Source organism: Aquila chrysaetos, chromosome 6, assembly GCF_900496995.4.
Source record: "Aquila chrysaetos chrysaetos chromosome 6, bAquChr1.4, whole genome shotgun sequence".
NCBI classification, from domain to species: Eukaryota; Metazoa; Chordata; class Aves; order Accipitriformes; family Accipitridae; genus Aquila; species Aquila chrysaetos.
Genome location: NC_044009.1, coordinates 13,741,690 through 13,768,037, shown reverse-complemented (window position 1 = coordinate 13,768,037; position 26,348 = coordinate 13,741,690). Strand labels below are relative to the sequence as shown.

The following is a 26,348-nucleotide window of genomic DNA, read 5'->3' as shown; positions in this document are numbered from 1 at the left end:
TTTTGTGGAGACATGCAAAGAAAAATTCACCTTCCCACTGAGAAGACCCTTGGCCATGTTCACTAGAAATGGCTCCCCCAGTTCAACGCAGATTGCTAGCAGTAAATGCCCATGCCGTGTTGCATTTGTGGTCGAGCTCCAAAAGCAAAGCCATCAAGACTCATTCAGCCGAATGAGCGTCCATGGGGATGTTGTCAGGCTGTATCCATTCCTAAATACTGTTGGGAAACACCACCACCTTCTGCTTATCCCTTGCAACTTTAATTGTGGGGCACGTCACACAGGAGCCTGAGGGATGGCTGGCTAAATTGAATTGCTATTTAGTGTCTATCTATCTAAACTACCGGTGCGAGGTAGGTAAACGTAGTCATCAGTGCCTCTCTCCTTGACATTATCCATTGACTGAATAAGCTAAATTCTCTTGGAGTCAGCATTAATATTTCCTAAAGGGATTGGGAGGCTCTTAAAGGAGTGGCGGGAGACATAGGATTATCATCAGAAAATATTTAACTAAGAGGAAAATACTGCTCCTTGCTGAAATAGGACGTTGTACCATGAGAAGTTCCGGTGAAGGTGATGAGCTTCGCTTGGTGCAAGATGCTATTCAGGGCAAATCTGAATATCACAGTTGGCCTGAAGTGATTTCGTGCTTGCTGCAGTGCTTAACATTTGATTTCCTTTTATTGCTTCTTTGCACAGACAAAGCTAAATTCAGAGCTGCTGTAAGCCACGGGCAAAGCCACTGAGTTCAGTAAAACCCACCTGTGAAGCAACTGGGAACAGCCTGCAGCCCGCAGCCCCCAGGAGCTGGGCTGGTGTTCAGCACCAAATGACTCCAAAGCATCAGCGTGACGCTGTATGCTTGTGATGTTGGAGAGCATCATACCCCACGCTCCTGCTATTTCCAGCTTTAACTCAGCATCCATGCGGGGTGCTCTTGGGTTCACATGTTTTCTTCCGCATCCCCATAGTGCTGTGGTGGGGACAGTGCAGAAGATGCAGTGCGCTCATGAGCTAGAATGGCTGCTCCTCTTGCATTTGGGCTGTGAGGTTTTTTTCCAGCGTGATAGGGAGCATCAGATCAGGGGGCTTCTGAGTTTCTTTAAAGCACCACCGTGCCACTGAGTCCCAAGAGGACTTAATCTCACACCCTCGGGTAGCATTGCATGATGTAGCAGGTGTGCATTAATGCCTGTGCATGGGATTAGATGTATTCCCTCCATACCAGGGGTGCAGTTTAGCAGCACAACGTGGGTCATCACCCAGGTGTCTGGTCTTACACGTACGGTTGCAAAATTTGCTGTCACTCTTCCCAAACAACAAACTGTGTATGATTTTTCTCCATCTCTCCCATCAAAACAGCATCTGAATGTCCCTAATATATCTCCATAAAAATCTTCACAGTTGTTCTAGCAAACAGCCTGGAGTGCTGTGGTCTTTTATGAGTATTAACTATGTTAAGCAAAGCAAATCTCACAATTACGTTGTCTGTGGGAGCGGCAAACTTCTCCCATCAGTCTTCCTGAGCAAGGAAAAGAGGGTGATTACTGTCCTGTTTTCATTGCGGTCGTGGTTTAAGATGCTTTTACAAAGACCAGGATGATAGCCCTTGCCCAAAGCAGCTTCTTGTTCCCACTGCTATTATCATAAGTAACTTTCTTGATGTGCTTGACATACCATCAAATGTTTCTGAGCAGCATCTTCCTTTGAATAATAATAAAAAAAAACCCACATTGCTGTGCTGTTCTGTCTCATTCTTTGTGATTTTTTACATCAATTTGGCAGATCCTGGTCTCAGCCTGCTCCTTCGAGCAGCACAAAGCCACAGTGGGAAGAGCTCAGGACAGTCCCCAGAAGCATGGGGTTGGGGCACTGAGCTTTTGAAGTGTTGGGAGGCTGATCTAAGGGAGGGGAAAAAAATATTAGAGACCTTAAAGAAGTCTGGTTAGCTCTGCTGCAAATCAAAAAAGGGACTTGGTTTCTTGCTGTGGGATCCAGTTGTGGCTTTACAGGCTGCAGCTCCTCTAAGGTACATCGCAAAGCCACGTAGCATCCCCAGGTGCTGGATGTTATCTCTGGCAATGCATTAGCTGTCGGCTCTATAAAACCCAAGGTTGCTGGAAAACTCCCTGGTGACTTGTGCCGTTGCATAGAAAATGCCACTTGTCTGAGGTGTATTTTCCACTAAATTTCAGCAGTGCAGTGTCCCTTTCCAAGTGCATCTTTCTCATGCCTCTGCCGCAGGTGTGATGCTCACTGCATCCCATTTTGGACAAACAGGATCCCCTTTTCCAATATGAAGGTGGGAGATGTTTAGATGGGAAAAGAAAGGGGCTGCCTGATAGTGATTGTGCTGGAAAATTGGTTTTCAGGCGGTGGGAACTGAAGTTGAATTATCACAAATGGAGTGTGGAAATTCTGCCTTCCATTAAAAATCCATGTTTCTGTAGTGGTGGGGAGAGCAGGGAGGGGACAGAGGATGCAAAAATGCTCCATCCAGCTTGCTGTGGTGTGCAAAAGGAAAAATTTCACTCTGGCAGTGCGGAGGTGGCTATTTTGAGAGAGTGCTGGGGAAAAGAAGGGTCCAGAGCAGTGGTAGTGTTGGCCTAAATTAAAAGTACAAAGGTCTGACAGAAGAGATGGATGTTCTGAAATGGCACCAAAACATCACATAGGAGGGCAGATGTCAGTAGAGCCCAAAGCCAGGTTTTCATCCATTTTGCTAAAAGCCAAGAAGAAGGAAAACAAACCCACTTGCTGTAATTTTTCCCATGGTTCAGCCTCTGAATACGGCTCCTTCCTTAGGTGTGCTCAGGTGATGTTTGGCTGGCCAGGCCAGGGATGCTCAGTGCTGCTTCAGAGGGGGCTTGTTTGGCTGTCCCCCGATGTGCCTCGCAGCCTTTAGTCCCTATGATTCATCCAAAATAGCTGTAATTTTTCCTCTTCCCCTTGCCCAGCCCCTTTGAGGGGGGTGATAGCATCCCAAGGATTTTCTGTTAGATGGCCGCTTGCCAGGTCCTTCCTGGCTCAATAGATGCCAGAGATCAGAGGGGCAGATTATTAGTGTTTAATTACTATTTTACAGAGCTGCCCTACGTCCTTGGCTGGGGCAGGGACGTTGCTGCTGTGGTACTGTCCCCAAATTTAGCGATCCCCTCTCTGCTGGGGACCTCAAAGACACGGGTGATGCTTTTAGTACATCCCCCTCATCCATCTCCTCTTTTCATCATGGTGTCTGCTTTCTGCTTCTCTGGGAGCTCTGGGATAGGGACGTTAATGAGGGGTGTTTAATGATATTTTTTTTTTCCAGATGACCCCCCTGGGGAAGCTCAAGAGTGAAAAGGGACCTGGGGCTGCTGGGAGGAGGAGGAAGGGCTGATGGAGCAGCCATGGGATGACAGATGAGTAGGACGCAAGGAAAAATAAGCTTTTCCCCAGTTGGCAGTACCCCATCAGCCACTCCCAACTCACTCACCCTAGGCTGACCGTGACTCCGAGCCATGCTCTGCCCCTGCAGCATTTCAGTGCAGGGATGCAGCCAAAACCCTGTGAGGAGGACGCTGGGTCCCCAAACCCAGGCCGGGCGACGAAGGCTGGCCCACCTGCGAGTGAGAAAACATGCTGGCTCCCGTCGCTGCCAGCCTCCCGCTTGTTTTCAGGCACATTGACTAGGCTGGTGGTGCTATAAATCTGCTGTCGTTCAGCACCCGGAGAAGGCTGTGTCTGGAGATGCGTGTGGGTGTCAAGGCAGTATTGGCTTCTCAAATGAGATGATTAGCAGGCAGCCACAGGGCAACAAGAGAGAAAACAGTCTTCCCCTTTCCTTGCCACCCTAATCTCCAGAGGATGCTTTTTGTTTAAATTTTAATGAAAAGGGATCTTTGCTCTGGGAGCATGGAGCAGGCTGTTGTGTGAAGGCTGCCCATCCTGGGCATCCCCGCCATCAGCAGGCAATTAGACCATCCTATTAAAGAGGCACAGGCGCTTATTTCAATGTTAAATACTGCTAGCTACAATTATTGGCATTTGCATTGCATTTGAACCCTGGGCATTTAACGGCAGCAAATGAGCCGACCTGATGGCGAAGCCCATGCTGGGTGTCATAACACAACACCCACCAGACTTGATAAAGCAGAGAATTAAAATCTGTGATGAAGAGCAGAGGCAGCGGCACAGCCAGCGCAGGGACCCAAAAGCCGTGGGAGGAAGTGACAACTTCAGAGGATTGCCAGAGATATACCGCAGTTGGGATCACAGCCTTTCCAACCAAGATTGTGTCTTCCAGAGAGATGCCAACTTCGGAAATCTTCAGTTCATGACCAAAAAAGGTCACGACTTTTTCAACCACACGCTTGTAAAGAAAAACATATTAGTATATATGTGTGCATACATAGCGTTTGGCTTTTTTGTAGTGCTGCGTGTCCTCGGCTGGTAACTCTTGGCTTTGAAGTTCTTTGCACTATGGAATGACTGAGGTTGGAGGGGACCTTCGGAGGTTGTCCAGCCCAAAGCTCAGCTCAAAGCAGACTTAAAACATCCCCATGCCCAGTGCACTGCTCCTCAACTGCCAGCAGACCAGTGTAGCCTGAACTCTAGCTCAACAAGTGGTGTTGAATTTCCTTCTTTGGAGCAAAAGCCAGCTTCATCCTGACAGATTCACGTGCTGGCCAGGCAAAGGAGGAGACATCATCCTCCTTTCATGGAGAGACACAGACCTTCCCAGCGCCACAGCCTGCCTTCCCAGGTCCTGCCTGTAGAAGGAAGCAGGAGCCCTGGGGTACACCCAGTCACCCCAAATTCTGGTACAGGAGCCATCAGAGGCATCTTTTTCAGGCCCTTCTGTTGTGACTTCAGTAAGGTAGATGTGAAAAATTGCTGTAGAGCTGATCTGTGTTTGAATAGGCCTTTAATAAAGGCGGGAGGTCACTTAAACACAAACAACATTCAGGCACTGTTTGGCTCAGCAGCAACCTGAATTGCCTACGTCTGGTTAAGCCCAGCCCTGTCAAACTCATGGCCTGTTGAGCTTAAACATAGGATCCTGAGGAGCATCTTAATAAAGTCAGGGCACTAATAAATCAGCAAGATGAAATAAATAGTTCTCCGAGACTATAAAACGTGAGACCCTAGTACTGGGTTGGCTACAGCTCAGCCTGTTTCCAGCCACATAGGGACCCTATTTTCCCATTAGTCTTAAGCCTTATTTTAAGCACTAACAACTTGCCTGTAATTTCATGTCTGTACACGCTCTCATCTTTCGAATGCACCTCGTGCACCGGAGGCATAGATTAAAACCGGTGGCCAGCCGAGAGGTGACATTTCGGAGCAGCACTTGAGCCATGAGACACTTTTCAAATGTCTTCACGCTTCCCTGATGCCACAAATGCGACCGCCTCGATTTTTTTTTTCCGTGTGCTGCTGGCTCTGACATTAATTCCTGGCTCTAACTGATGCGGGAGCAAGAAGGGAGGAGGAAAGGGTTTGCAGAGGGACAGCTGGGCAATGGGTATTTGTGGGGCTTTTATGAGAAGGAGGAAAATAAGATCCTTGCTGACTTGCTGCTCAGCTTTGATATTGTGTAACAAAAAGAAGCCAAAAAAATTACCAATAATGAGCAGATTGAAGGAATCGACCTTGAGAAAAACCAGATTTGATCAGAAAGCTTATTTGGGAGGAGAATTATTTTTGTTAATTTGATGCTATAAATCATTTATGGTTAATAGCCCCGAGCTGGTGGGGGTCCCTGGGGTTGCTGGGTGTTCGGGCATGGCTGCCGTGGTCCTGGGGGATGAATCGGCTCCGGTCCCTACAGCTCGGCGCAAGCACACCAGGCTGGAGCAGCAAAGGCTGGGCTGTGTCCTGATGCTTGTCCTCATGGTCTTACCTGTCTCACAGCCAAATTTCAGGAAAAAGAGATGCTAAATTAGTGGGCAAATGAGTAGAAAAAGCCAGGTGCATCAATGGAGCATCCGATGCCATTTGTACTAGGGGTTGGGTACAGAAACACGAGAAGGAAAGCTTCGAGGCCTTTTTTTCTCCTTTAGTGCCTGAAGGCAGGCAAAAAAAATGCGACAAGCGATCGGCGTGGGGCGAAGGCTTGGCGCTGAGCAGGCTGGGAGCATCGCTGCTGATTTCGGCAGTGGCAATGTTGCGGCCGGAGCACAGCAAGGGGCTGGGCTGAGCGCCTGCCTGCTCCCAGGCAGTTATAGCAGACCTGCTACACCCAATTTAAAAACAAAAAAGTATTTATTATTTCTATTACTTCCGTGTGTTTTTGCAGGTCCGAACTGCTTTGCAGGAACCACGATAATTCCCGCCGGCATTGAAGTGAAGGTGGACGACTGTAACATCTGCCACTGCCACAACGGGGACTGGTGGAAGCCGGCGCAGTGCTCCAAGCGCGAGTGCCAGGGCAAGCAGGCTCTGTAGCGGAAAACCCCCCTGCCAGCCGCACCGCCAGCCAAACAACCCGCCAATGACGATGACGCCAATGACGAAGGAACGGCTGCACACGCGTCTGACCTCCCGCCAGCTGCAACAGGGTCACCAGCAAAACCTGCGAGGGTTTCACACAAGCAGAGATTTTACTCACGGGGAAGTCTCTCCCTGTCCCCCCGGCTCCTGCTCTTCTCTCACTTTACACACTATGTATCCAGTATCTAGGTATCAACTCTGCTTTTGTAATATCAGTGCTTGGTAGGGATGCGGTGGTCAGATTTGGGGAGGAAAGAAGAAAAATGGCCCACGCTAGTTCTTGGACTGGTGATGCCTCTGAGACGCTGATTGATTCACCGCTCTCACTTTCTACAATGTGGATCACGGGGTTTTTCACATTTATTTATTTAAGGTTTTTTTGCTATTGTGATTTTTTTTTAATTTTTTTTTTAAGCCTCTTCCTAAGCTGGGATCATCGGGGCAATACAGCTACGAGTGAAGCGATGGATCATTTTTATCGTGTCTGTAAGGGGAGGCCGCTAAGGACAGGAGGGAGGTAGAAATTAAGAGGGGGGAAAAAGGGGTTAAAAAAAAAAAAACAACCCAGCTGGAATGTAACCTGCAGAATGACCGAGGTAGATGCACAGGTATACGAGCGGACACCCAGACACAAGCTGTATCTGTGTTACACTTTCTCCACTGAGTGGGGACAATAAAGTTGAAGACACCTACACAGTCACTGTGACCATGATCGGAGCATGAGCCAACACCGGCTGCGCGGGCAGAACCAGAAAGCGTTGGAAAGGCACCAAGAAAGCAACGTCTTCCCTGGGTTGTCTCTGTGTAACGCCTGGCCAGGGAGTCAGTGGTGGAGCAGAGGGAGGAGGGTCTCACCTGTGTCGCGGCCCCGCCGGTCCTTGGGCCGAGCAGGCGCTCGCCTGCCCTTGCCCCAGCCCTGTTTTGCTGGCGCAGGGGCTGCTCTCGCTGGAGCCAAGGGCACCATTTCATTGACTTCAGCAACAGCGGGACTCGGCCACCACGAGTCAAAATTAAAATATCTGATACCCCCGCTCTGCCCATCACCCTTAGGGAGGTTTCCAGACCTGTCCCATTGCTGTGCCGGCACTAAACCGGCTCAGCTGGCGGGTAAGACCCTTTGCCGCAGCACAAGGGAGCTGCCCTGGCTCTCCCTGAGTCCCAGGAGCGTCGGAGCATCGGCACTGCTGGGGATAAAGCAAGCCAGGGTGCATGGGGGCTGGGGACGGGCTGGCTGCATCCGCAGGTATCGGCTCCTGGTGAAGGGTCTCTAGAAAACGGCTGCGTGGCTGCCTGCCGGGAGTCCCTGCCAGCAGCCAAGGGTCCCCTTTGGGCTTTTTCGGACGGGCACCTCTTGCTTTCTCAGGCTGCAGCTTCCAAGCGATACTGTGAGAGAAAAGCCACCAATGTCATTTCCTCACTCTGCCCTGCCCAAGTGAGCGCAGGAGCCTTTCCCATCCCTGTCCACGCTTGGTTTGCTGCTTTTTGGTCATGGCCATTAGGGTGATGGTGTTTGTTTTGTTCAGCCTTCAGTCCAGCACCTGCTTTTAACAGCGATGGCAGCAAATCCTCCTTACAGCATCCTCCACCGAAGCGGATCAGCATGGTCGGTCTTGGTTTATGCACACTGTTGCCTTTATATTTTTATTTCTTCCCTGGTTTTGCGTTTTACCGGAGGGCAGGGGGTAGGACAAGCACTAGCGCAGCGATTGCCATACTTCGGCTGAGCATTGGCTTCCTATGAGTTGAGCTGGTACCATTAAAGAAGTCATCACCACATTTCTTTGTAAGCTGTTGCCTGTCAATGACTATCCAGTTTCAAAATTTTCAAACAATAGTGTGCCTGAAACTAGTGAGAAAAAAAATATTCTGTAAAAAATGGGGGGTCTAGAAACAATATTTGATGTGTAAAAAACTATATTATTAAAAAATTATTTTGTTAAATATAAAGAGTGTGAACCAGCAAAAAAAAAAACCCAAATTATATATCTGTGGTGTATTTTGCTCTGCTGATCATCATCCCTCAAGTTTCAAATTCCCCATCCCAGTCCTTGCTTCAGCCCCTGACTCTCTGCAGCATTGGTGAGTGCAGCAGTGCAGCTGGTGTGGGAGGAGCGGGCTTGGAAATCATAGAATCATAGAATGGTTCGGGTTGGAAGGGACCTTAAAGATCATCTCGTTCCAACCCCCCCTGCCATGGGCAGGGACACCTTCCACCAGACCAGGTTGCTCAAAGCCCCATCCAACCTGGCCTTGAACCCTTCCAGGGATGGGGCATCCACAACCTCTCTGGGCAACCTGTGCCAGTGCCTCACCACCCTCACAGTGAAGAACTTCTTCCTTACATCTAATCTAACTCTATCCTCTTTCAGTTTAAAGCCATTACCCCTCATCCTATCACTGCATTCCTGATAAAGAATCCCTCCCCGTCTTTCCTTTAGGCCCCCTTTAAGTACTGTAAGGCTGCTATAAGGTCTCCCTGGAGCCTTCTCTTCTCCAGGCTGAACAACCTCAACTCTCTCAGCCTGTCCTCATAGGAGAGGTGCTCCAGCCCCCTGATCATCTTCATGGCCCTCCTCTGGACTCACTCGAACAGGTCCAGGTCCTTCTTATGTTGGGGAGCCCAGAGCTGAACACAGTGCTCCAGGTGGGTTCTCACGAGAGCGGAGTAGAGGGGGGGAATAGCCTCCCTTGACCCGCTGGTCACACTTCTTTCGATGCAGCCCAGGATGCTGTTGGCTTTCTGGGCTGCGAGTGCACATTGCTGCCTCATATTCAGTTTTTCATCCACTAATACCTCCAAGTCCTTCGCCACAGGGGTGCTCTCAATCCATTCTCCACCCAGCCTGTATTTGTTTTTGGGATTGCCCTGACCCACGTGCAGGACCTTGCACTTGGCTCTGTTGAACATCATGAGGCTTGCACTGGCCCACTTCTCAAGCCTGTCAAGGTCCCTCTGGATGACATCCCTTCCCTCCAGCGTGTTGACTGCACCACGCAGCTTGGTGTCGTCAGCAAACTTGCCAAGGGTGCGCTCAATCCCAGTGTCCATGTCGCCAACAAAGATGTTGAACAGTGCTGGTCCCGAGACCAACCCCCGAGGAACGCCACTCCACTCGTCCCTGCTCTCCACTCAGACATCGAGCTGTTGATTGCAACTCTCTGAGTGCGACCATCCAGCCAATTCCTTATCCACCAAGTGGTCCATCCATCAAATTCATGTCTCCAATTTAGAGACAAGGCTGTCATGTCAAATGCTTTGCACAAGTCCAGGTAGATGACATCAGTTGCCCTTCCCTTATCCACCAATGCTGTAACCCTGTCGTAGAAGGCCACCAAATTTGTCAGGCACAGTTTGCCCTTAGTGAAGCCATGTTGGCTGTCACCAATCACCACCTTATTTTCCATGTGCCTTAGCATAGTTTCCAGGAGGATCTGCTCCATGATCTTGCAGGGCACAGAGGTGAGACTGACTGGCCTGTTGTTCCCCGGGTCTTCCTTTTTTTTCCTTTTTAAAAATGGGGGTTATGTTTCCCCTTTTCCAGTCAGTGGGAACTTGCCTGGATACCATGACTTCTCAAATACGATGGATAGTGTCTTAGCCACTTCATCCATCAGGACCTGCAGATGCAGCTCATCAGGTCCCATGGACTTGTGCACCTTCAGGTTCTTTAGATGGTCTTGAACCTGATCTTCTCCAAGAAAGTCCTACAGATGGGATGGGTTGCCCAGGGAGCTCCTCAGCAGTAAATCAGCTCTGCTTTGTGACAAGATACCTGCCAAACCAGGATTCCCTTTTGGGGAGCTGTTGTGGACCGGCACAACTCCCAGGCTCTTGCTTTAACCTCCATCTGGTTTTGCCTTTTACTAGTGCCATTTTATATTTGATGCCATTTCCTGAACATGAAAATTTGCTTTCAGTTCACAAACTCCATTTGGTACCTCCAGATGCATCATTATTTACACTGATTAGTAGTTACTCTAATTAATTACAGCTTAATTACTGTAGTTAATGTTTGTACAGTGCTTGGAACAAGTACAGCACTATACGTGCCACGTATTATTATTTTCTTCATTATTAATTAAGCACCATCTCCATTCCATGCTGTGCTACTTCATTATTTCCCAAGGAGTCGCGGTAGTGCCCTTATTCCCACCCAGGAGTACTTTACTCCTGGCTCCCACCGGCATGTTGCAGGGCTGGCTGCTGCGCAGAACGGGAGTAGGAAGAGCAGTATCTACAGCAAGTGGGATTGCTAAGCAACATGAGGGTGCTTGTTTTTTTCCCTTCACCCTTTCAGGGCATTAAGTCTAAAAAACAAATGGAAAAAAAAAAAAAGCTGATGGCAGGGGGACGCCCCAAGGACCATGCACAGTGAGCTGGAGCATGTGTTTGGGTAAAATGAGGGGGAAGCCCTGCAGATCCCATCACAGATGTTTCTGCGAGGTTTCTACAAAATGCTGGCTCAGACTGTAGAAGGGATCTGATTCCTCCAAATCCGGCAGTGTTAGGCAGACAGTCCTGCTGAGGGATCCCGTGGCTCTCCTCGAGCACCAAGGCGGTGGCGGGGCAAGGTCTGGGATCGCAGGGAGGAGCAATGGGCACAGATCAGCTTTTCTGGGGGTTTACGTGGAAGAGTTGCCAGTCATGGGTGGGCAGTGTTTCCACAGCATCTGGGGTGCTTGGAGCAATAGCCCCCAAAATCATTGCCACCGGCTCTGCTTCGTAGCAGCCCATCTTGGGCCAGAGAGGGTAGATCCAGAATTGAAAACCCGTTGAGCACTTTGCAGATACGCTATTTTTTCTGAACGAAAGAGTTTCAGCCTCATCTCGATCTCCTTTCTTTCTGCCTTTTTTTTTTTTTTTTTAAATGTTTTAGTTCATTTCTCCCTTTAATTAATCACAGCTCTGGGCCAGCCAGACCCATTAACTACTCTTCTCATTTAGACCTTTCAGAGATGCAGTTGCAGATGCAATTTAATTTGTTGACCCATGATCGATAGCAATTAATACCATCTCTTTAATCTTGTTGAAAGGTTCTTCTTGGGCTTCCAGAGGCTGCCATCTCAAGGGAAAGGTGTCTGATACATATGTTATTAGATGGGGGAGCACAACCTCCTCTGCGGGTGCTGTCCTTCCCATGCCCCCAGGCTGACACTCTTGAAAATACAAGAGGTATTTCTGGGAGATGGAGAAGAGGAGAAGGTGGACAAACGTGAAGGAAGATGCTGAGGGGTAGAGAGAAGAGCAGGGGGCTTGGTAGAGCAGAAAGCAGGGGAGGGTGGAGTTGATGGGTTGGAAAGATGAGGGATAAAGAGGACAGCATGGGGGGAGATAGAAATGATACAGCCTAGGAGACGTTGATAGAGAAGGGAGCCAAAAGGTCTCAAATTGGAGCAAAAGAGCAGGTCAGAGAGCGGATAGCATAGAGGCAACACCTTCAGCGTGAGTAACTGAATTTTGCAGAAGAAACACACCCAGAGCCAGAAGGACAGTCCTTCCTCCTGGGGTGCTTCACACCCAAGTCTCACTTTGAATGCGATGCCATTTTTTGCCCCCCCTTCAAGTGCAGCAGCTGCGTACAGCCTCCCTCCTCCTCCAAGCAGTGGGAAAGCCCACCCCAAGAACATCACCTTTTCCCCATCCTCATTAATGTGACGTTACCCAAGATTATTTTATAATTATGGGATTATTTCCTGCACACCCTGGGGGCGAGCTGTCTCAGCTCCGGATCACCTGCGAAGCATCAGCAAGGCGATGTCATTCTCCCCCAGGAGCCTGCAAGGCACACTCAAAACCAGGCTAAGGCTGGGAAAAACCTGGACTTTGGATACTCTCCATCCTACCATCCCACCCAGATGGCTCCACACAGTACTGGGATGCTGAGCACCAGCGCTCCTGAGTCAGCAGCATGGCTTCAGTGGCACATAACAAGTCGAGTCCCGTCAGATGTGACTGTCCCCTGGCTCGGCTGTCCCAGCCGGCAGGGATACCGGATCTGCTGCAGCAATCCCTGTTGAGCCTCAGCTCTGCTAAATGTAAAGGCAAAAAGCAAAATCCTTGGCTTCCAGCACAGCATGAGCAATAATGTGTTTCTCTTTGGTGGCTGTTAAAGGGAAAAGAGGGCCCATGTGAATGTATAGCAAATGAATGCCTTTTATATAGCAAAATTACATGGGTTTGCAACAGCAAGTCAATACAGAAAATGAAAAATTTATCAAAAATCCACCTTCCTTTGTAGTGTGGAAGCTTAGCTTTTAAAACACAGGGAATAGAGCGCATGGAAAGGAAATAAGTGCCTGTATGTATTTAATATACCATATGTATGTATTTATAGTTGCAGATATACTTCCTACATTTTCAGAGTGATTTTTTTTTTTCAGGGAAAATATCTTTTTACCATGACTAACTTCAGTATCTAAAAGAGCTCTGCTCTCAGAAGATGCCAGTTCATGCCCCCACTCAGCAGCACTCTTCCTGCATGCTCCCAGGCGAACCAGCAACACCCCAGTGCCACAGACTGCAGTGAGAGTTTTGCATCCAAATACACCTAACATGGGACACTGTCCAGCACGACATGGTGACACATACTTCCCTGTCAGCATAGGAGCTCTGGGAACGTGACTATTTCAGTTCACGTACTAGGGTGATGGAGATTGCGCAAGTTCTCTTTAAGGGGCTTCTCAGTGCACAGGATTTTGTAGGATGACCATGAATTTGGTCCACCCTCCAAGCAACCTAGACAGAAGCTGACCCTGGAAACCCTTTAGCCACCGTGGCCACAGATTGGCGTCCAAATAAATAGCAGAGGAGCACAGAGTAGATGGTTGGTATTTTTTTCCAGCAGCTCCACATGGAAAAAAAAGCACCTGGGATCCATAGGAACCCCTACAACATATCATCATAACCCAGGTAACTGCCCTTGGTCACTGAATTGCTCCTTTTGGCAATTCCCTTCCCTGTACCCATGGACATGCATGCCAGCAGTCCGTGAATGGGGAGCAGGCAGGCCAGCACCAATATCCCATCAGTAAACAGCAATCAGAGGCCCTGATGTAGCCGAGGGATACATATTAAGCCATATAAAATATTACTTAGGGCCTTACTGTGCTTTATGTTCATAACCAGCCCAAGGCATGGAAGAATAAGCCATTGCCAAGCCGTGGCATGCTTCTGGACACAGGATGTGCGAGCCCAGACAAAGGGATAATAATGCACTAGGAAACCAGAAGATGACAAAACCCAACAAGAAAGCTAAGTCAGGCTCCTTTGGGATGGCACAGAACTCGACAGTGTCCCCCACCAGCGCTGGCTGGTGTCCGCCCTGCCGAGGCCAGGGGGACAGGTGATGGTTGCACCATCCGCACAGACGGTCTCACCTTTTGGGCAGGTAGCCCATTGGGTGTTACTGATGGCCATTCAGCAAAAGCCGGACCAAGTGTCTCCTTTCTTGGGGAGTTCGTGTCCTCTGACCATGCTGGTTCCCCTGGGGTCACTAATTAATTAGTTATCTGTGTCCCTGGGAGCTGCCAGTCAATATTTTCTTGGCATTGGGCTTTGCACAGAAGGCGGCAAGAGGGTGGGTAGAGTAGCACCAAGAGCCATTATCTGACAGTTTCAGGGCATCCTTCCCAATCCTCAGCTCACGCAGCATCCCTGGTGCTGGTATTCATGCCTGACCTTGTCTGCACGCTCAGAGCTGTGTCCTCCGTGCAACGGAGAGTGCTTTCTGCTCACCTGGCTGACACGGGGCTCAGCAGAGCCCCACAGTCTCTCCACTTTGGTGGCCCAAGCAGCCAGGCAAAAGGACCCTTTGCCATGTGACTTTCTGATGTTTGCTTTAGATACAGGAGATGGTGATCTGGGGAAAGGAGGGAGAGAGAGAAAGAGCGAGCCTGAGCTATTAGACTTGTTTCAGTGGGACAGAGCAGGATTTCAATAATAATTAATACTACAATTAAAGATGCTCATTTAGATTGTAAGGCATCTGGCACCAGAAAGGACACAGTCAAGGTATTTTTGGTCATTACACACACACACACACGATGTTTCACGCTGCTGTTCTCTTTATAGTGATAACATATGAAAGCTTGAAGAGAAACCGCCAGGCCACTCTCCCACCTGGTTAGCTATAGGGATTATCCTGTTACCCACATGGATTATCCCATCAGGTATCTCAGCAGTGGCCTGCTTCTGTGTTTGGAGAAATGGCCAAATCCCAGCCTAGGGAGCGTTGAAAAAATAACATGATTCTGGAAAGCAAAACTCCAAGGAAGCAGGTGAAAAATGGGGCTCGCCAGGCTTTACGTTTTCCCTCTAAATGATGCACGGTGATGAAAGCGGAGACTGCAGACCATGCCGTGCGGTGGGCTGCAAAGACGGACCATCCTACCACCAGCCACGCAGCCAGTGTGCCAGGCGCTGGGGTGGCTGGGGCCAGGGGGCTCTGCCTTTTGCAGGCTTTGGTCCTACCTTGAAGGACTTCAGAAGAGGCTGCAATAAAGCCAGGGTGAGGTGTTCAGCTGGCCTGCTGAAAAGTGTCACTTTAAGTGTTTACATCATCCTCAACACTGCTATCAAGTATTTGGTTAATAAAAATCATTTCAGTTTAATAGATAGGGACTGGTGATCTTTGCTCTTTTCATTCGTTAGTTAGCTGGCTTGATGGATGCAACCTCTGCCTTGCTCGAACAGTTTTCTGGATTTCCTAGGGTCTGGCTGTGTTCCTATAATTTAGCCGTATTTGCCATTTCTCTATTTTTTTTAAAGGACAAAAGCTTTGGGAAAGGGAAGAGATAAAAACGTGAGGAACTTGCTCTCCCGCAAATAATCCACTCCCATACATGCTGAAACGCTCATTTTGCAGTCCATTAAGCTCAAGTTAATACAGGTAGAGCATGTCTGGCATAGAGAGGATGGTAAAGGTTTTGGGGTTTAATTTTACTCAGATGAAAAATCCTACACGTTCCTGGCTGGTGTCGGTACTTATGCAGCAAAGACAACAGGCCCCGCAGGAAGCATGAGGCCAAGGTTAAAGCACTTCTAAGTCAAGATGCTACGATACCCAAAGAAGCAATTTCCCATTGTATTGCATATCTTCTGGCACTTTATCGGCATGAATAGAAACTGCGAGCGAAAGGGGTGCGTGGGGACCCATTGGAGCTGCAGATGGCTTTAAATTTCCCCTAACTTTCTCTGGATTCAAGGTTATCCTCCTGGCTTGCTGCAGGCCCGCACACTTGGGCTAATTGCATTTCTAAATAAATAGTAGCATTGCCCCTCCTCACCCCGCCAGCGTGAAAAGAAAGCAAATGGAGACATGCCTGGAAAATAGTGTTTGTTATCATGCTGTAAAGCCCCACGGGATACTTTAGCCCTTGTGATTTTACTTAAAACATCCTAAATCCCACTGGTTTTGTCAGCAGCGTGAAAAACAACTGGAAGGAGGCGCAGGCACCTCGGGCAAGGAAGCAGGAGGCACGTAGGGAAAGACAACTCTTTGCAACCCCTAATATTTCCCTGATGGTGAGAGTCTCCCTGGGGTAGTGGACAGCGCAGGAAAAGTAGAGATACCGTAAATCCCATGAGGTGGAGATACCACAAATGCCACAAATGAGACGATGGGGTTTGCCTGCCTGCTCCTCTTGGGTGCTTCTGAGAAGATACAAGGCTGGTGTCCATCCAGCTGGAGCTTGGGGACTGATCATCATTTGCAGTCCCACCTTTCACCAAAACTGTTAGTGGCAACCTGGGCTCCATCCTTCTGGATCTGAGAAAGTGGAAGACAAACCAAAACCATCATTTCCCAGGCCAAGCTCACCCCATGTTTGTATGCTAACTTAGATTGTGATACCTTGTAGTGGAAATACAGGAATTTTCTTCTACAAAACCATGTTAAGAGCAGAAATGAGAAGTTGCTGAATCGGAGACAAGATCCTGAGGAGCAGGTCAACATAGAAATAGAAATTTAAGTGGATGCATGTTTGAATTTCTGACCAGTGAAGCAGACACACATCCTTTGAAGGAGTTGCCTCAGCAAGGAAGGTTTCACTGACCAGGCCTGGCCCATTGCACCTCCAGCCTTGAGCATTTAGAGAAATCCACAGACTTGTTCTATCATTTTGTCAGATACACTTTTCGACTAGTATTGCCCAACAAGTGGCATTTGGCCTTAGTTTCTGAGACAGAATAAAACCAACACCTGTAGGAACATAACACATAGCAAAGATTTTGCTACCTCCAGGTGCAGGGGCAACCAGTGGGCAACAGTGCTGGAGCCTTGTCCTGGGGAAACCTTGAGGTGTCACAGCCTTTCTGTTACCAATAATGAGAAAAGAGAAACTAAGCAGGTTAGAAAACATGAAAAGAAAGAAACATGAAAACAGCTGAGCCACATTTCCTTCAAACAAGCACAAATTTGGACCAGAACCTGCTCCTGGAGAAGATGCAGGGGAAAAACTTGGCCTCATGCGAAGATGCTACATACAATGACACAAGGAGTCTCTCACCATTCCCCAGCCCCGATATTAATAGCTCCATTCACCATGGGAAATTATTCCCATGGGTATGAGCAACAGACCCCTCAATCCAATTTTCTCATATCTATTTGGTGATAAACGTACATTAATCCTATGCCAGCTAATCTGCACCACCTCTCTGGCCCTGGAAACTTGTGGCTTTTGCAGGCGAAAGTGAACTGGTATTTTTCCAGATGCTATTATTCAGTTGCACCGTGTAATATCAAAGTGACAACAGCTGGAAATGCAATATCAGTAGGATAGATCACATCAAAAAACAGGCCAATTTAGTTATATTAAACTAGTGCACTGCCTCAAATTCCTTAAGAGAAGCGGCTGGTATAAAAGTGATATAACTATCAATGCAACGTATTATGAGTTTTATTCTTACTATTTTTTATTAACAAATTTTTCATTCTTCCCCTGCTGTAGAAATGCCATGCGATAAAGGTTGAGGGCTTGCTTACCTGCAAAACAAGAGCTTTATTACTTGTTCCGAAATAGACCATTTACAACACCAACAAGTGGTATTAATAAAGTTCTGGGATAGCCAATTGCAGGGAGCTGTGTTTCATATCACTGCAAGCGAGAGCTAACTTTGGAAAGGAAAATGAAATGTTAACCAAAAAGCCATTTCCAAGAGAAATAGTCCCACTGTACATCATCAAACTAATAAAAGCATGCAGTCATGTAACACAAGGAAATTCCTCCTTCTCCTGGCCACAAATCATTTTTACCCCATTTCCCCGTGTTCTCAGTCTCAGAACACAGTTGCAGGCTTCTATCAGTTTTGTTGGTGAATTTATGAGGCTCTTTACTGCTCACCTACTTCTTCTCACCTCGGTCTTTTTCATTAATGAATCATGGAAGAATTAATTAATGTTTAAGAGGCAGATAGCATTTTTTTTTCTTCTGTGGATCACTTAATCAAAGGTGGGCCAGTGTTGTTCAGTTTTAAGTGGAAATCCAGAGATGGAGAACAGCTACATTTTCAGGTTATGCTTTACATACCCAGCAGGAAACATTTTAATATAAAATTTTAAATGAAAAGAAGGGACCTAAAGAAGGATTGGTTTCCAGAAGAGGCCCACCCTTCACCCACTCTCCTGCAGATACTTTACAAGTTAATTTTTTTGTGGAAAAATCAAACCTACTGCAGTGACCAAAGCAGTACAGAGCTCTTCTGAAAACTTGACTCGAGACATCAGCTCACTGGCAGTCTTGGCAGGAAATGGAAGGCAAAGTCTGGAGATGGGGACTGCTCTTTGGTCTTGGTGGTTGAGGAGTGGAAGAGCTCCGAGGTGGACTCCTGCATGGCTTCAGGCTGTGGAAATGGCACCGACGTCTCAAGAATTTGGGACACAGGTATCCCTCAGCCCTTGGTACGTCCACAGGCTCTTTGTTCCTGGCTTGTGCGGAGGTAAGTTGAACGTTGAGGGTAATAGCTGTATTTTATGGGTTCATATAAACAAACCCATTCATTATCACTGAAACAATAAAGACTGAGGGCTTACTGCTTCTGGAAAGTCAAGTTTGTGGTGTTTTCAAGACTGACATCCTGAACTGAGATAGAGAAAACCAAAGGACCCAAAGTAGTTTGATGTGATTTAGTCAAGGGCTCCAGCACAGGCAGGGCTGGACTCAGCGTGCCTCAGGATCCTCTCCTTGACACCAGCCACCAGGATGAAAGAAGATGCACAACAATAACGGCTAAGACTAAAAACAACGAAGGAGAGCTGCTTCGAGGCAGAACAGGCTACTTCTGTCTTCTCATCAGACAAACCCTTTGACAGACCCTCCCAAGGCACAAATCACTGCGTGTGTGCCATCTTTCTAAATGAAATGTTGCTACAATAACAGATCTCAAGTGTCCCCTGAAGGCACGCTGTTCGATATTTATAATCACTTCATAAACACATGAGAAATGGCACAGTACAGCCCTACATAATCTATGTGCAATGATCCTTGGTGACAAAGTGTAAGTGACCAAATCCCTTTCCAGGTCTAATGATACTTTGCTCTAGTAAGCCAGTGATATATCTCATATGGCAAAAATAAAGCACTCATGCATAAAATTAATACAGTAAGCTCTGAAGTCATAAAGCTTTCAGTCTGTGATATATTAGATGGGAAAATGACTAACCTGTAATTCAAGTTCTCCTGGTGCCTATTCCCAATAGGTTGTAGGGTCACCTAGGCATTGCATGATCAAACCAGACCATTTCAGAAACATATAAATTATTAACCAACCAGTTAGGAAGCCCATTAGGGTCATGTGCATAAAAAGCCCTGCGAGGACATAGGTAGCAACTTCTCCTCATAGAGGTCAAATGTTTCTGTTCTTTTCAAACCTGCATGAGAAAACTTACAGCAAATCGCTTCCATCCATTCTGCTCCCCTTACTCCTTCTAGAAGGGCTCATGCTGGGACCAAAGGCGTTTGGTCTAAGTCTACTTACTAAAGTAGCTGGAGCCTCTTTCTAGGCAAGTTTCCCTGCTATTTAATAGCAGAAATACAATTCCCATGTAGGGCTCCAACATAACTAGGAACAATTTGCTAGGAATCCGCCAAAAGGATGATGGCAATGTGCACAAGCAGTCTATGCCACGCGCTGCTTCCAGAAACACCACCTTATTTTTCGTTCCTGTGAACCTCCGCCACATCTCACGCACACCAGCCATCCCAGTGCAGTGGCAGACTGGCTGCTGGTTATTTCTGAGGGCCTGGACCGTCCTTGGACCATGGCTGGGCTTTGTGTGCTGTTGCAGACTCACTCATCACACGTCACATAGCCCTCTGGGAGCTCTTGCTGTGTCCTGGTCTTCAGTACCAGTGTGAACTGGTGTCAGGGAAAAATTTCTCCAGCCACCTTGAAAAAGTGAGGAACCATCCAGAAGGCAAGAGCAGGGGTGGTGAAGCAAGCAGCAGTGTCATGAGTCTGCAGCATGAGTGAGGGCTATGAAAATGCATTGCCATTGCGAAACCCGTTCCACGCAGCATCTTGCTGGGACCCAATGGAAAGCAGGGCATACCGTTGCAAACACAAAACCCCTTCATAAAGATATGCTCAGTAGCGTCACATATTGAAATTACCTCTCTGCATGTTTGTTGCATACCTTTTCATTGCTGATTATAGTAATTCAGGAATCAGAAATCCAACCCAATGACAATTTTTCAAGGTCCTTCTATAAGAAAATGCAGACACTGCTTGCCCCGACTGTGGGTGCGGCAGGGATCACACACAAGAACATACTGTAGACTCCATCGATCTGCAATCCATCCCTTGTTTCAACCAGAAAAATAATTATCCTTTGCATGTGAAATGATCAAAGTGCTTAAAAAAAAAAAATATCAAACTCCAGCTCCTCAATCAGGAGCGCTGCCAAGATATCGAATCAATAGGTTGTTAGATACTTGAAGTATGGGAATATGTGGAAGCTATCAAATGATTTCTTTGTTAATAAACTGCTACAGTAATTACCATTAGAATAGAAATGGAAAGATACAGATCAGAAATGGAAAGCTGTAAATGGTTTCTCATTAAGTGAAATTAAAGCACATGGGATTTTTTCTTTCCTTTTGGCCTTGATTCTGCAACATTTTGAAATCGCACATCCAGAGCTGCTCATGCACCCAGCTTTGTGTACCCCCAGTTCACCTAAATATCTTCAAGTGAGTGAGCCTCCAGTAGAGGAGAGCTTACCTGGAGAACAGTCAGCTAAAGTCAGGAGCACGGGGATGTTGCACCTTGCAGAACTGAGCCCCATACATGGTGGTAGACCACCCTGCAGCAGCTCAGCCTGCAATGGTCATCACAGAGGTGTCCACACTGGGGCTCAAATAAGACCAGTGCAGATATTCTCCATGAGCCACAGCTTTTCATGCCAGACACAAATCCTTGGTCTGAACGGCAGTGTGGTACCAGGAAATAACAGCGACAAGATTCAGAAGTGAGGAGCTGCTTGTTCACAGCGCAGTGAGTTGGTCATGCCTTATCTTGCATGTACCGTGTCTGCTCTGCTGCCCAGCCCCTCAGCTCTGCCAGGGATGGAAAGTGGGATACCATGGAGCATGGAGAACCACGTAAAGGATGTGTGGAAGGACCCTGGGGAAACTGGAGACCTGAGGGTTGAGTCCTTGGTTTGGGGCGGGCAAGAGGGCCTGGGAAGACTGAGTGCAATCATGTGACTCTCAATTAAGGTCTTGGTAGCTGGCTCCAAGGACGAGAAGGTTCAGCCTGTACTGACTGCCTGCTAAAGACAAGACAGCCAGCATGAGAGTATCATGACCCAAATTACTAACTTTCAAAGGTCTGTAGTCCTAAAACATAAGGTTTCAGTTAAAGAGCATGGCAAGTTCTGCAAATCGTAAATACATCAGGAGGCAAAACAAATAGCCAGCCCTTCCTACCCCTCCTACTTGCTGCTTATGGTCATTAGAGTAATAGATTTTTTTCAGTGAAAAAGCTTGACCTTGTCTAAAGTGCAGATCAGAGAATGCAACAAGATACACTTAGGGTTCAGCTTCGCTCCAATTAGCAGGACAGAAATTGTCATGCTGGCTTTAGGGGGAGGAGGGAGAAGACCATTTGCTGCAGATCAGGGAATAGTCTAGTTGTTAAAGCTAGCTCAGCTGCCCACACAACAGTCTGAACTACCCCGACATCGTTCCTCCTTAGCTTGCCTGTAGCTGAGAGAGCACATGGGTGAAAGCAGAGCATCCTTCCTGACGTAGGAGACGCAGAGCAAGCAATCCACTCGACGAAAAGAGCAGGTCTCAAAAACCCCAACTCTTTCTGAGGAAAAGAAAGGTTGTGGAGGCTGGAAAACACCTGAGAGGTATCAGTCAACATCTGCAAATCCCACTTTACCCGCAGTGCTTAGACAGGACAATATTAATAGCCCCACAGCTTTGCATGTACAGAATCTCAAGTGCTTCCAGACCCTTTCCAGACCTAATGTATTTACTAAATTGGTTGTCTTGTACTAGCACATAAAGAAGAAGGGGGAAAAAAAGGACTAATGGATGTACATTAACCTTTTGGTACTAGATTTCCCGATACTAGCTACTAATGCAAAATCCATTAGAAGGAAATGTCTGGGAACCATGGGGCGTAAACGTTATAGCGCAGTGAATATGTCTGTAAAAATCTGAAGTGGGCATGGCATGGACAGAGACCCATGCAAAGGTGGTTGCAAATGCAAGATGATTAAAGAAAGCTCTCTGATTTGCTCTGGGCAGAGAAACCCTGCAGAAAGGGCCTGGAGAGGTGAAGATTTGGAAACTGAGCTTTGCAGCTGCCCCTTTTGCAGGAGAATTGTGTTGCTCACCCCGAGGGCAGAGCTTTGAAGCACCTGTGTAAATCTCTTCCATTGCCACGCACACACTTTTTCTTGCATCTTCCTCTTCCTTTGCTTACCTGCCTATGCAAGCATTGCCCAGCACGCTGGTGGAGGCTGTGGTAAGGGAGACAAAATGGCTTTGCTTGCTCCAACACAGCCTTTCATCACGGGTGCCTGGATGATGGGCAGTGCAACACCACTCTGTATGGACATGAGCTCCTTCCCAAGTTCTCATACTGGCCTGGGCAGCACCAAAACAATGATTTCCATCCTCTGGGTGCCTGAGCTCCTGCTTGTCATGGGAAAAGTAACCCTCATCACTTGCAGAATCACTAGGAAAAACCCCTTGTGGTGTAACATGGGCATCCTTCTGTGGGGCATCTCCCCAGAAATAGTTGCCCAGAGAAATCAACTGTTCAGTCCTCCAAGCAGGTACAAATTTTTTTATATTTTTTTTTTTTTAAGATCATCTCTTTGAAGATGAAATACCAGGAGCAGCCTGGGTACAGAAGAAGGATGGGTGACCATGGCATTGAAGACACAAAAGAGCCTCAAATACCTTCATTTGAGGATTTTTTCACTTGCTGGGTGCTCTGCTTCAAAATTGTAACATTTAAGTGCTTTTCTTTCAGGGATGTGAAGAGAAAGGGGAAAGAATGAGACCAGGAGAAGTGAATATTATCATTTAATACGCAAAGACAGTTTCAATAGTTACCTTAATGTGCACTAATTAGGTGTGGGAATACGCAACACATCCCCAAGGGCTGGTTATAGCCTCTCTCCCCGCTGCAGTCAGGCACGTTTCGCTACCATGATCAAATATCATAAAATGTACAAAGATTTATCACCTGTAGGGCACAGAAGAAAATTGTGATTTAGCCTCCTTGGCAGTCACAGCTAACAGCAATCTTCCTAACACACAAGAGGCCACGGTCCAGTTTCATTTAACATCTGGAGCCAGCCAGAAGCAGTCAGCACCAGTCCCAGCACGTCTGGGACTCCCTATGGCTGCCAGGACAGGAGCTTGATCCTGGACAAAAACTCTCTCTCACTGGGTGCTAGAGCTACCAGTACTTTTTTCATCCCACAGCTCCCCATGAAACCTCTTCAAGTCTCTGGTTGTCATCTCTGTCCTCTACTCCAGCCAACTGTGAAGTCCTTGAAGGACTAAGTGTAGGTACGACCGGGCATACACCACCACCTCAAAGGCAGCTTGCACCTTGAATGAAATCAGAATGAGATTCTTTATACCTTTTGCAATCTTCTGGCCTTGGGGCTTTCTCTACAGTGCCATCAGCACAGCACCTGGGGTGAGCATGAGCTAAGAAGAGTTATCTACCGTCTACGGCCCTCTTCTGCTAACTTGAGCATTGCCCACTTAAACACGGAGCCGGTCCTCCTCCTGCCTCACCAGGGTGCACATTTTTCATCCTTATAGGATTCCAGCATGCTGTTTGCAGGGAGAAGGTGAGTGAGAACTTTACACCTTTGTGTGTTTGTGAAGACTATCCTCTCCTTTTCTGCTCCAGCTCTGTCACTTCTTTGCTCATGCCTGTAGTGCAAGTGCCACCTCCAATTTAACAGCTCACTACAGTGCCATCCAGAGACTGATCCAGAGCCAGTACTACCTTGCCTGGCCTTCAGTAGGAACCGTGGTTCCTTCTGACTTGTGGATCTTCTAGAACTTGCCCTTTCAATGGGGTGTGCCACAACCATGGCATCTTAACGCAGGAGGTGCTGCATCTGATCACTTACTCCTTTATGCGTGAATTTGGGGGCTTCCATTTCAAAGCCTGGAGCTCCATTTTGCATTCACAATCTGTCTTTGCAGTCTAAATCCAATTTAAAGTACCTGAGTGCAGGTGCTCAAAACCAAGTGAAAATGTATGGCTATCTCCAAACCCGGTCCCTCCAGCTAGCTGACTACAGCTGAGGTCACTGTGCCTATCCCTTTTCCACCCAGATACTGTTAGTACCTACCTAAATCCCAGCACGCTAACAAGGCTTCGTGCTGAAACACATGGGCCCCGTAAGGAGGAAATAAAAGCAAGGTTATGGGATTTTCCTTGGATTTGACAAATGTAGGTGGAATGCAACAGGAGCAAATCAATCCCAGCCCCTTTTCTCCCCCTACTTTCTCTGCCTGTTGATGAGAGCATCCTCAGCATCCGCAGAGATTAGGAAAAGCTTGCCTTGCCGGCGGGACCAGTTGTGTCCTGTGCTGCTAGCCCAGGGTGCAGGGTAGGCTATGTGTCCAAGCGCCCATCCAGCTCTGTGGGCAAGGCTGGTGTCCTGCGACGGCTGGGAGAGCAAGTCTGTAGCTCACAAGACCTGAGCTAGCTAGGGACACCCCACTGCTAAGCCACAGATGTATGCTGCTGCAGAGATTACAGAAACTTCAAATTTGGTGTAAGCAGCTTCTCCATCTCTCATTATTGAGTCAAGGTCCATCTCATCAAGCAGTTTTTCTGAAACCAGAAGCCAATAGTCCATGGAAACTCTTGAAAGAGTCTACAAAAAGACATCACTGGAAAAAACCAAATGCTTATTCCAGGCTGTTCCCGGATGGTTTTACCACACCTTGTTCAACAGGTTCACAGCGGGCAAAGAACCAGAGACCAGAAAACTTGTACTGTGAGTGAATTGAGCTGGGGAGAACATCTGCCTCCAATTTTTCGGTTAAACAAAACTGTGACTTTTAATTTAATGAAAACCTTCTGCCTACAACCACAGATAAAATTATTCAAGCTTGGCTGAGTTTAAAACCAGAACCTGGCACCTCTTCAGAAGCACGTTAGAGAGCTTAGGGTAGAAAATCTTCCCATTTTGACACACGCAGCTGCTGGGACTCAACTGCTGAGAGCAGGAATGAAGCATTGCATCAGCTCCAGAAGCAAAGCACATGGAGGTCATGGGCAACATTTACATTAATACCAATATTGTTTGTGTGGGAGCTTTAAAAACTATGCATGCCACTAAGAGTAGCTGTTTTGAATCCAGGTTACATCGGCCACGCAGGTGACCCTGATTCTATACAGTCAACCGGAGGGCACGTGAACAAGTTCAACCAGGAGTGCAGCCTGGCTCTTTTGCCCTCGGACACAGTCGGGCAGAGCATATGGGCATTATGTTGCTGCACAGCATAAAATAAACACAGGGGAAGAAAAAGATCCAGCACTGAGGACTTATTGAATTAAGCATTATTGTGGCTAATGCAATCAATAGAGCATTGATTGCATTATCCATGTTAATATTTAATTCAATTAAAGGGCCCCCAATATTTTCTTTTTTTTTAAAATGTTCGTTCAGATTATTTATGCTGCACAAAAAAAGTTAAATTTTGCTAGAGACCATGAATTCCAGCTGGACCCGAACTACAGGTGATCTGGGTTTCCCCCGGCACCAGCTGTTCAAAGCTAACCCTTCCAGCAGAGCAGGAGAGAAACATTTCCCTGGTCCGGCTGCCACTAGCACCCAGTACAAACCCCACAGAGAAACTGGGATGCTCCCTCAGGGGAACGTGGAGTGCACGAGTGTGTGCGGCAATCGGAAAACCTCACTTCAAGAGCATTCGTATCGCAACTGAGCCCCAGCTGATCGCTGCTAAAAGACGCAGCCTCACACCTGCTCCCCCCACCAAATACTTTTTTGACTCCTCCGAGAACTAGTAGTTTGCTAAACTAGCAGGAAACTAACCCAGCCCCACACTAGCTGAAGAAATAAGTAAATTCTTATCAGTTCAGCAAGCTGAGCAAGACAGCCAGCTTAGCTGCTGCTTCACATCCCATTTTTTAATATGTATTTTAACCCTATTCTCACTGTGTATTTGTTTAGCTTATGGACTTGTGAAGGTAAGCGCTGCTCGTTCTTGCGCAGCCCTCCTCATAGCACAGCACTGCTCTTCAGCATGCGCACTGTAACTTAACTGCACAGACATAGCTCAAAAGCAAACTGAGACCTGAGAAAGGGCTGCTGTGGTTTACAGCTGTGCCCATTAGGGAAGAAACCTTTCTGCTT

At 47.5% G+C, this 26,348-nt stretch overlaps 1 protein-coding gene across 2 annotated transcripts in view; it reads left to right on the top strand.

Moving 5' to 3' along the window:
• The window catches only part of VWC2L (von Willebrand factor C domain containing 2 like), a 52,389-nt gene extending 45,915 nt beyond the window's left edge, over window positions 1-6,474 (top strand). Inside the window, exon 5 of one of the 2 annotated variants that reach the window (XR_003923951.1) lies at window positions 6,281-6,375. Coding sequence is in view for 1 of the 2 variants with exons in the window: in XM_030018161.1 (XP_029874021.1) it covers window positions 6,281-6,429 (149 nt within the window). In the remaining variant the exon portion in view is untranslated. Of the gene's footprint in view, window positions 1-6,280 lie in introns of both variants that reach the window. The other variant, XM_030018161.1, reaches the window with a different exon arrangement.
• The last annotated feature ends 19,874 nt before the right edge of the window (window positions 6,475-26,348 follow it).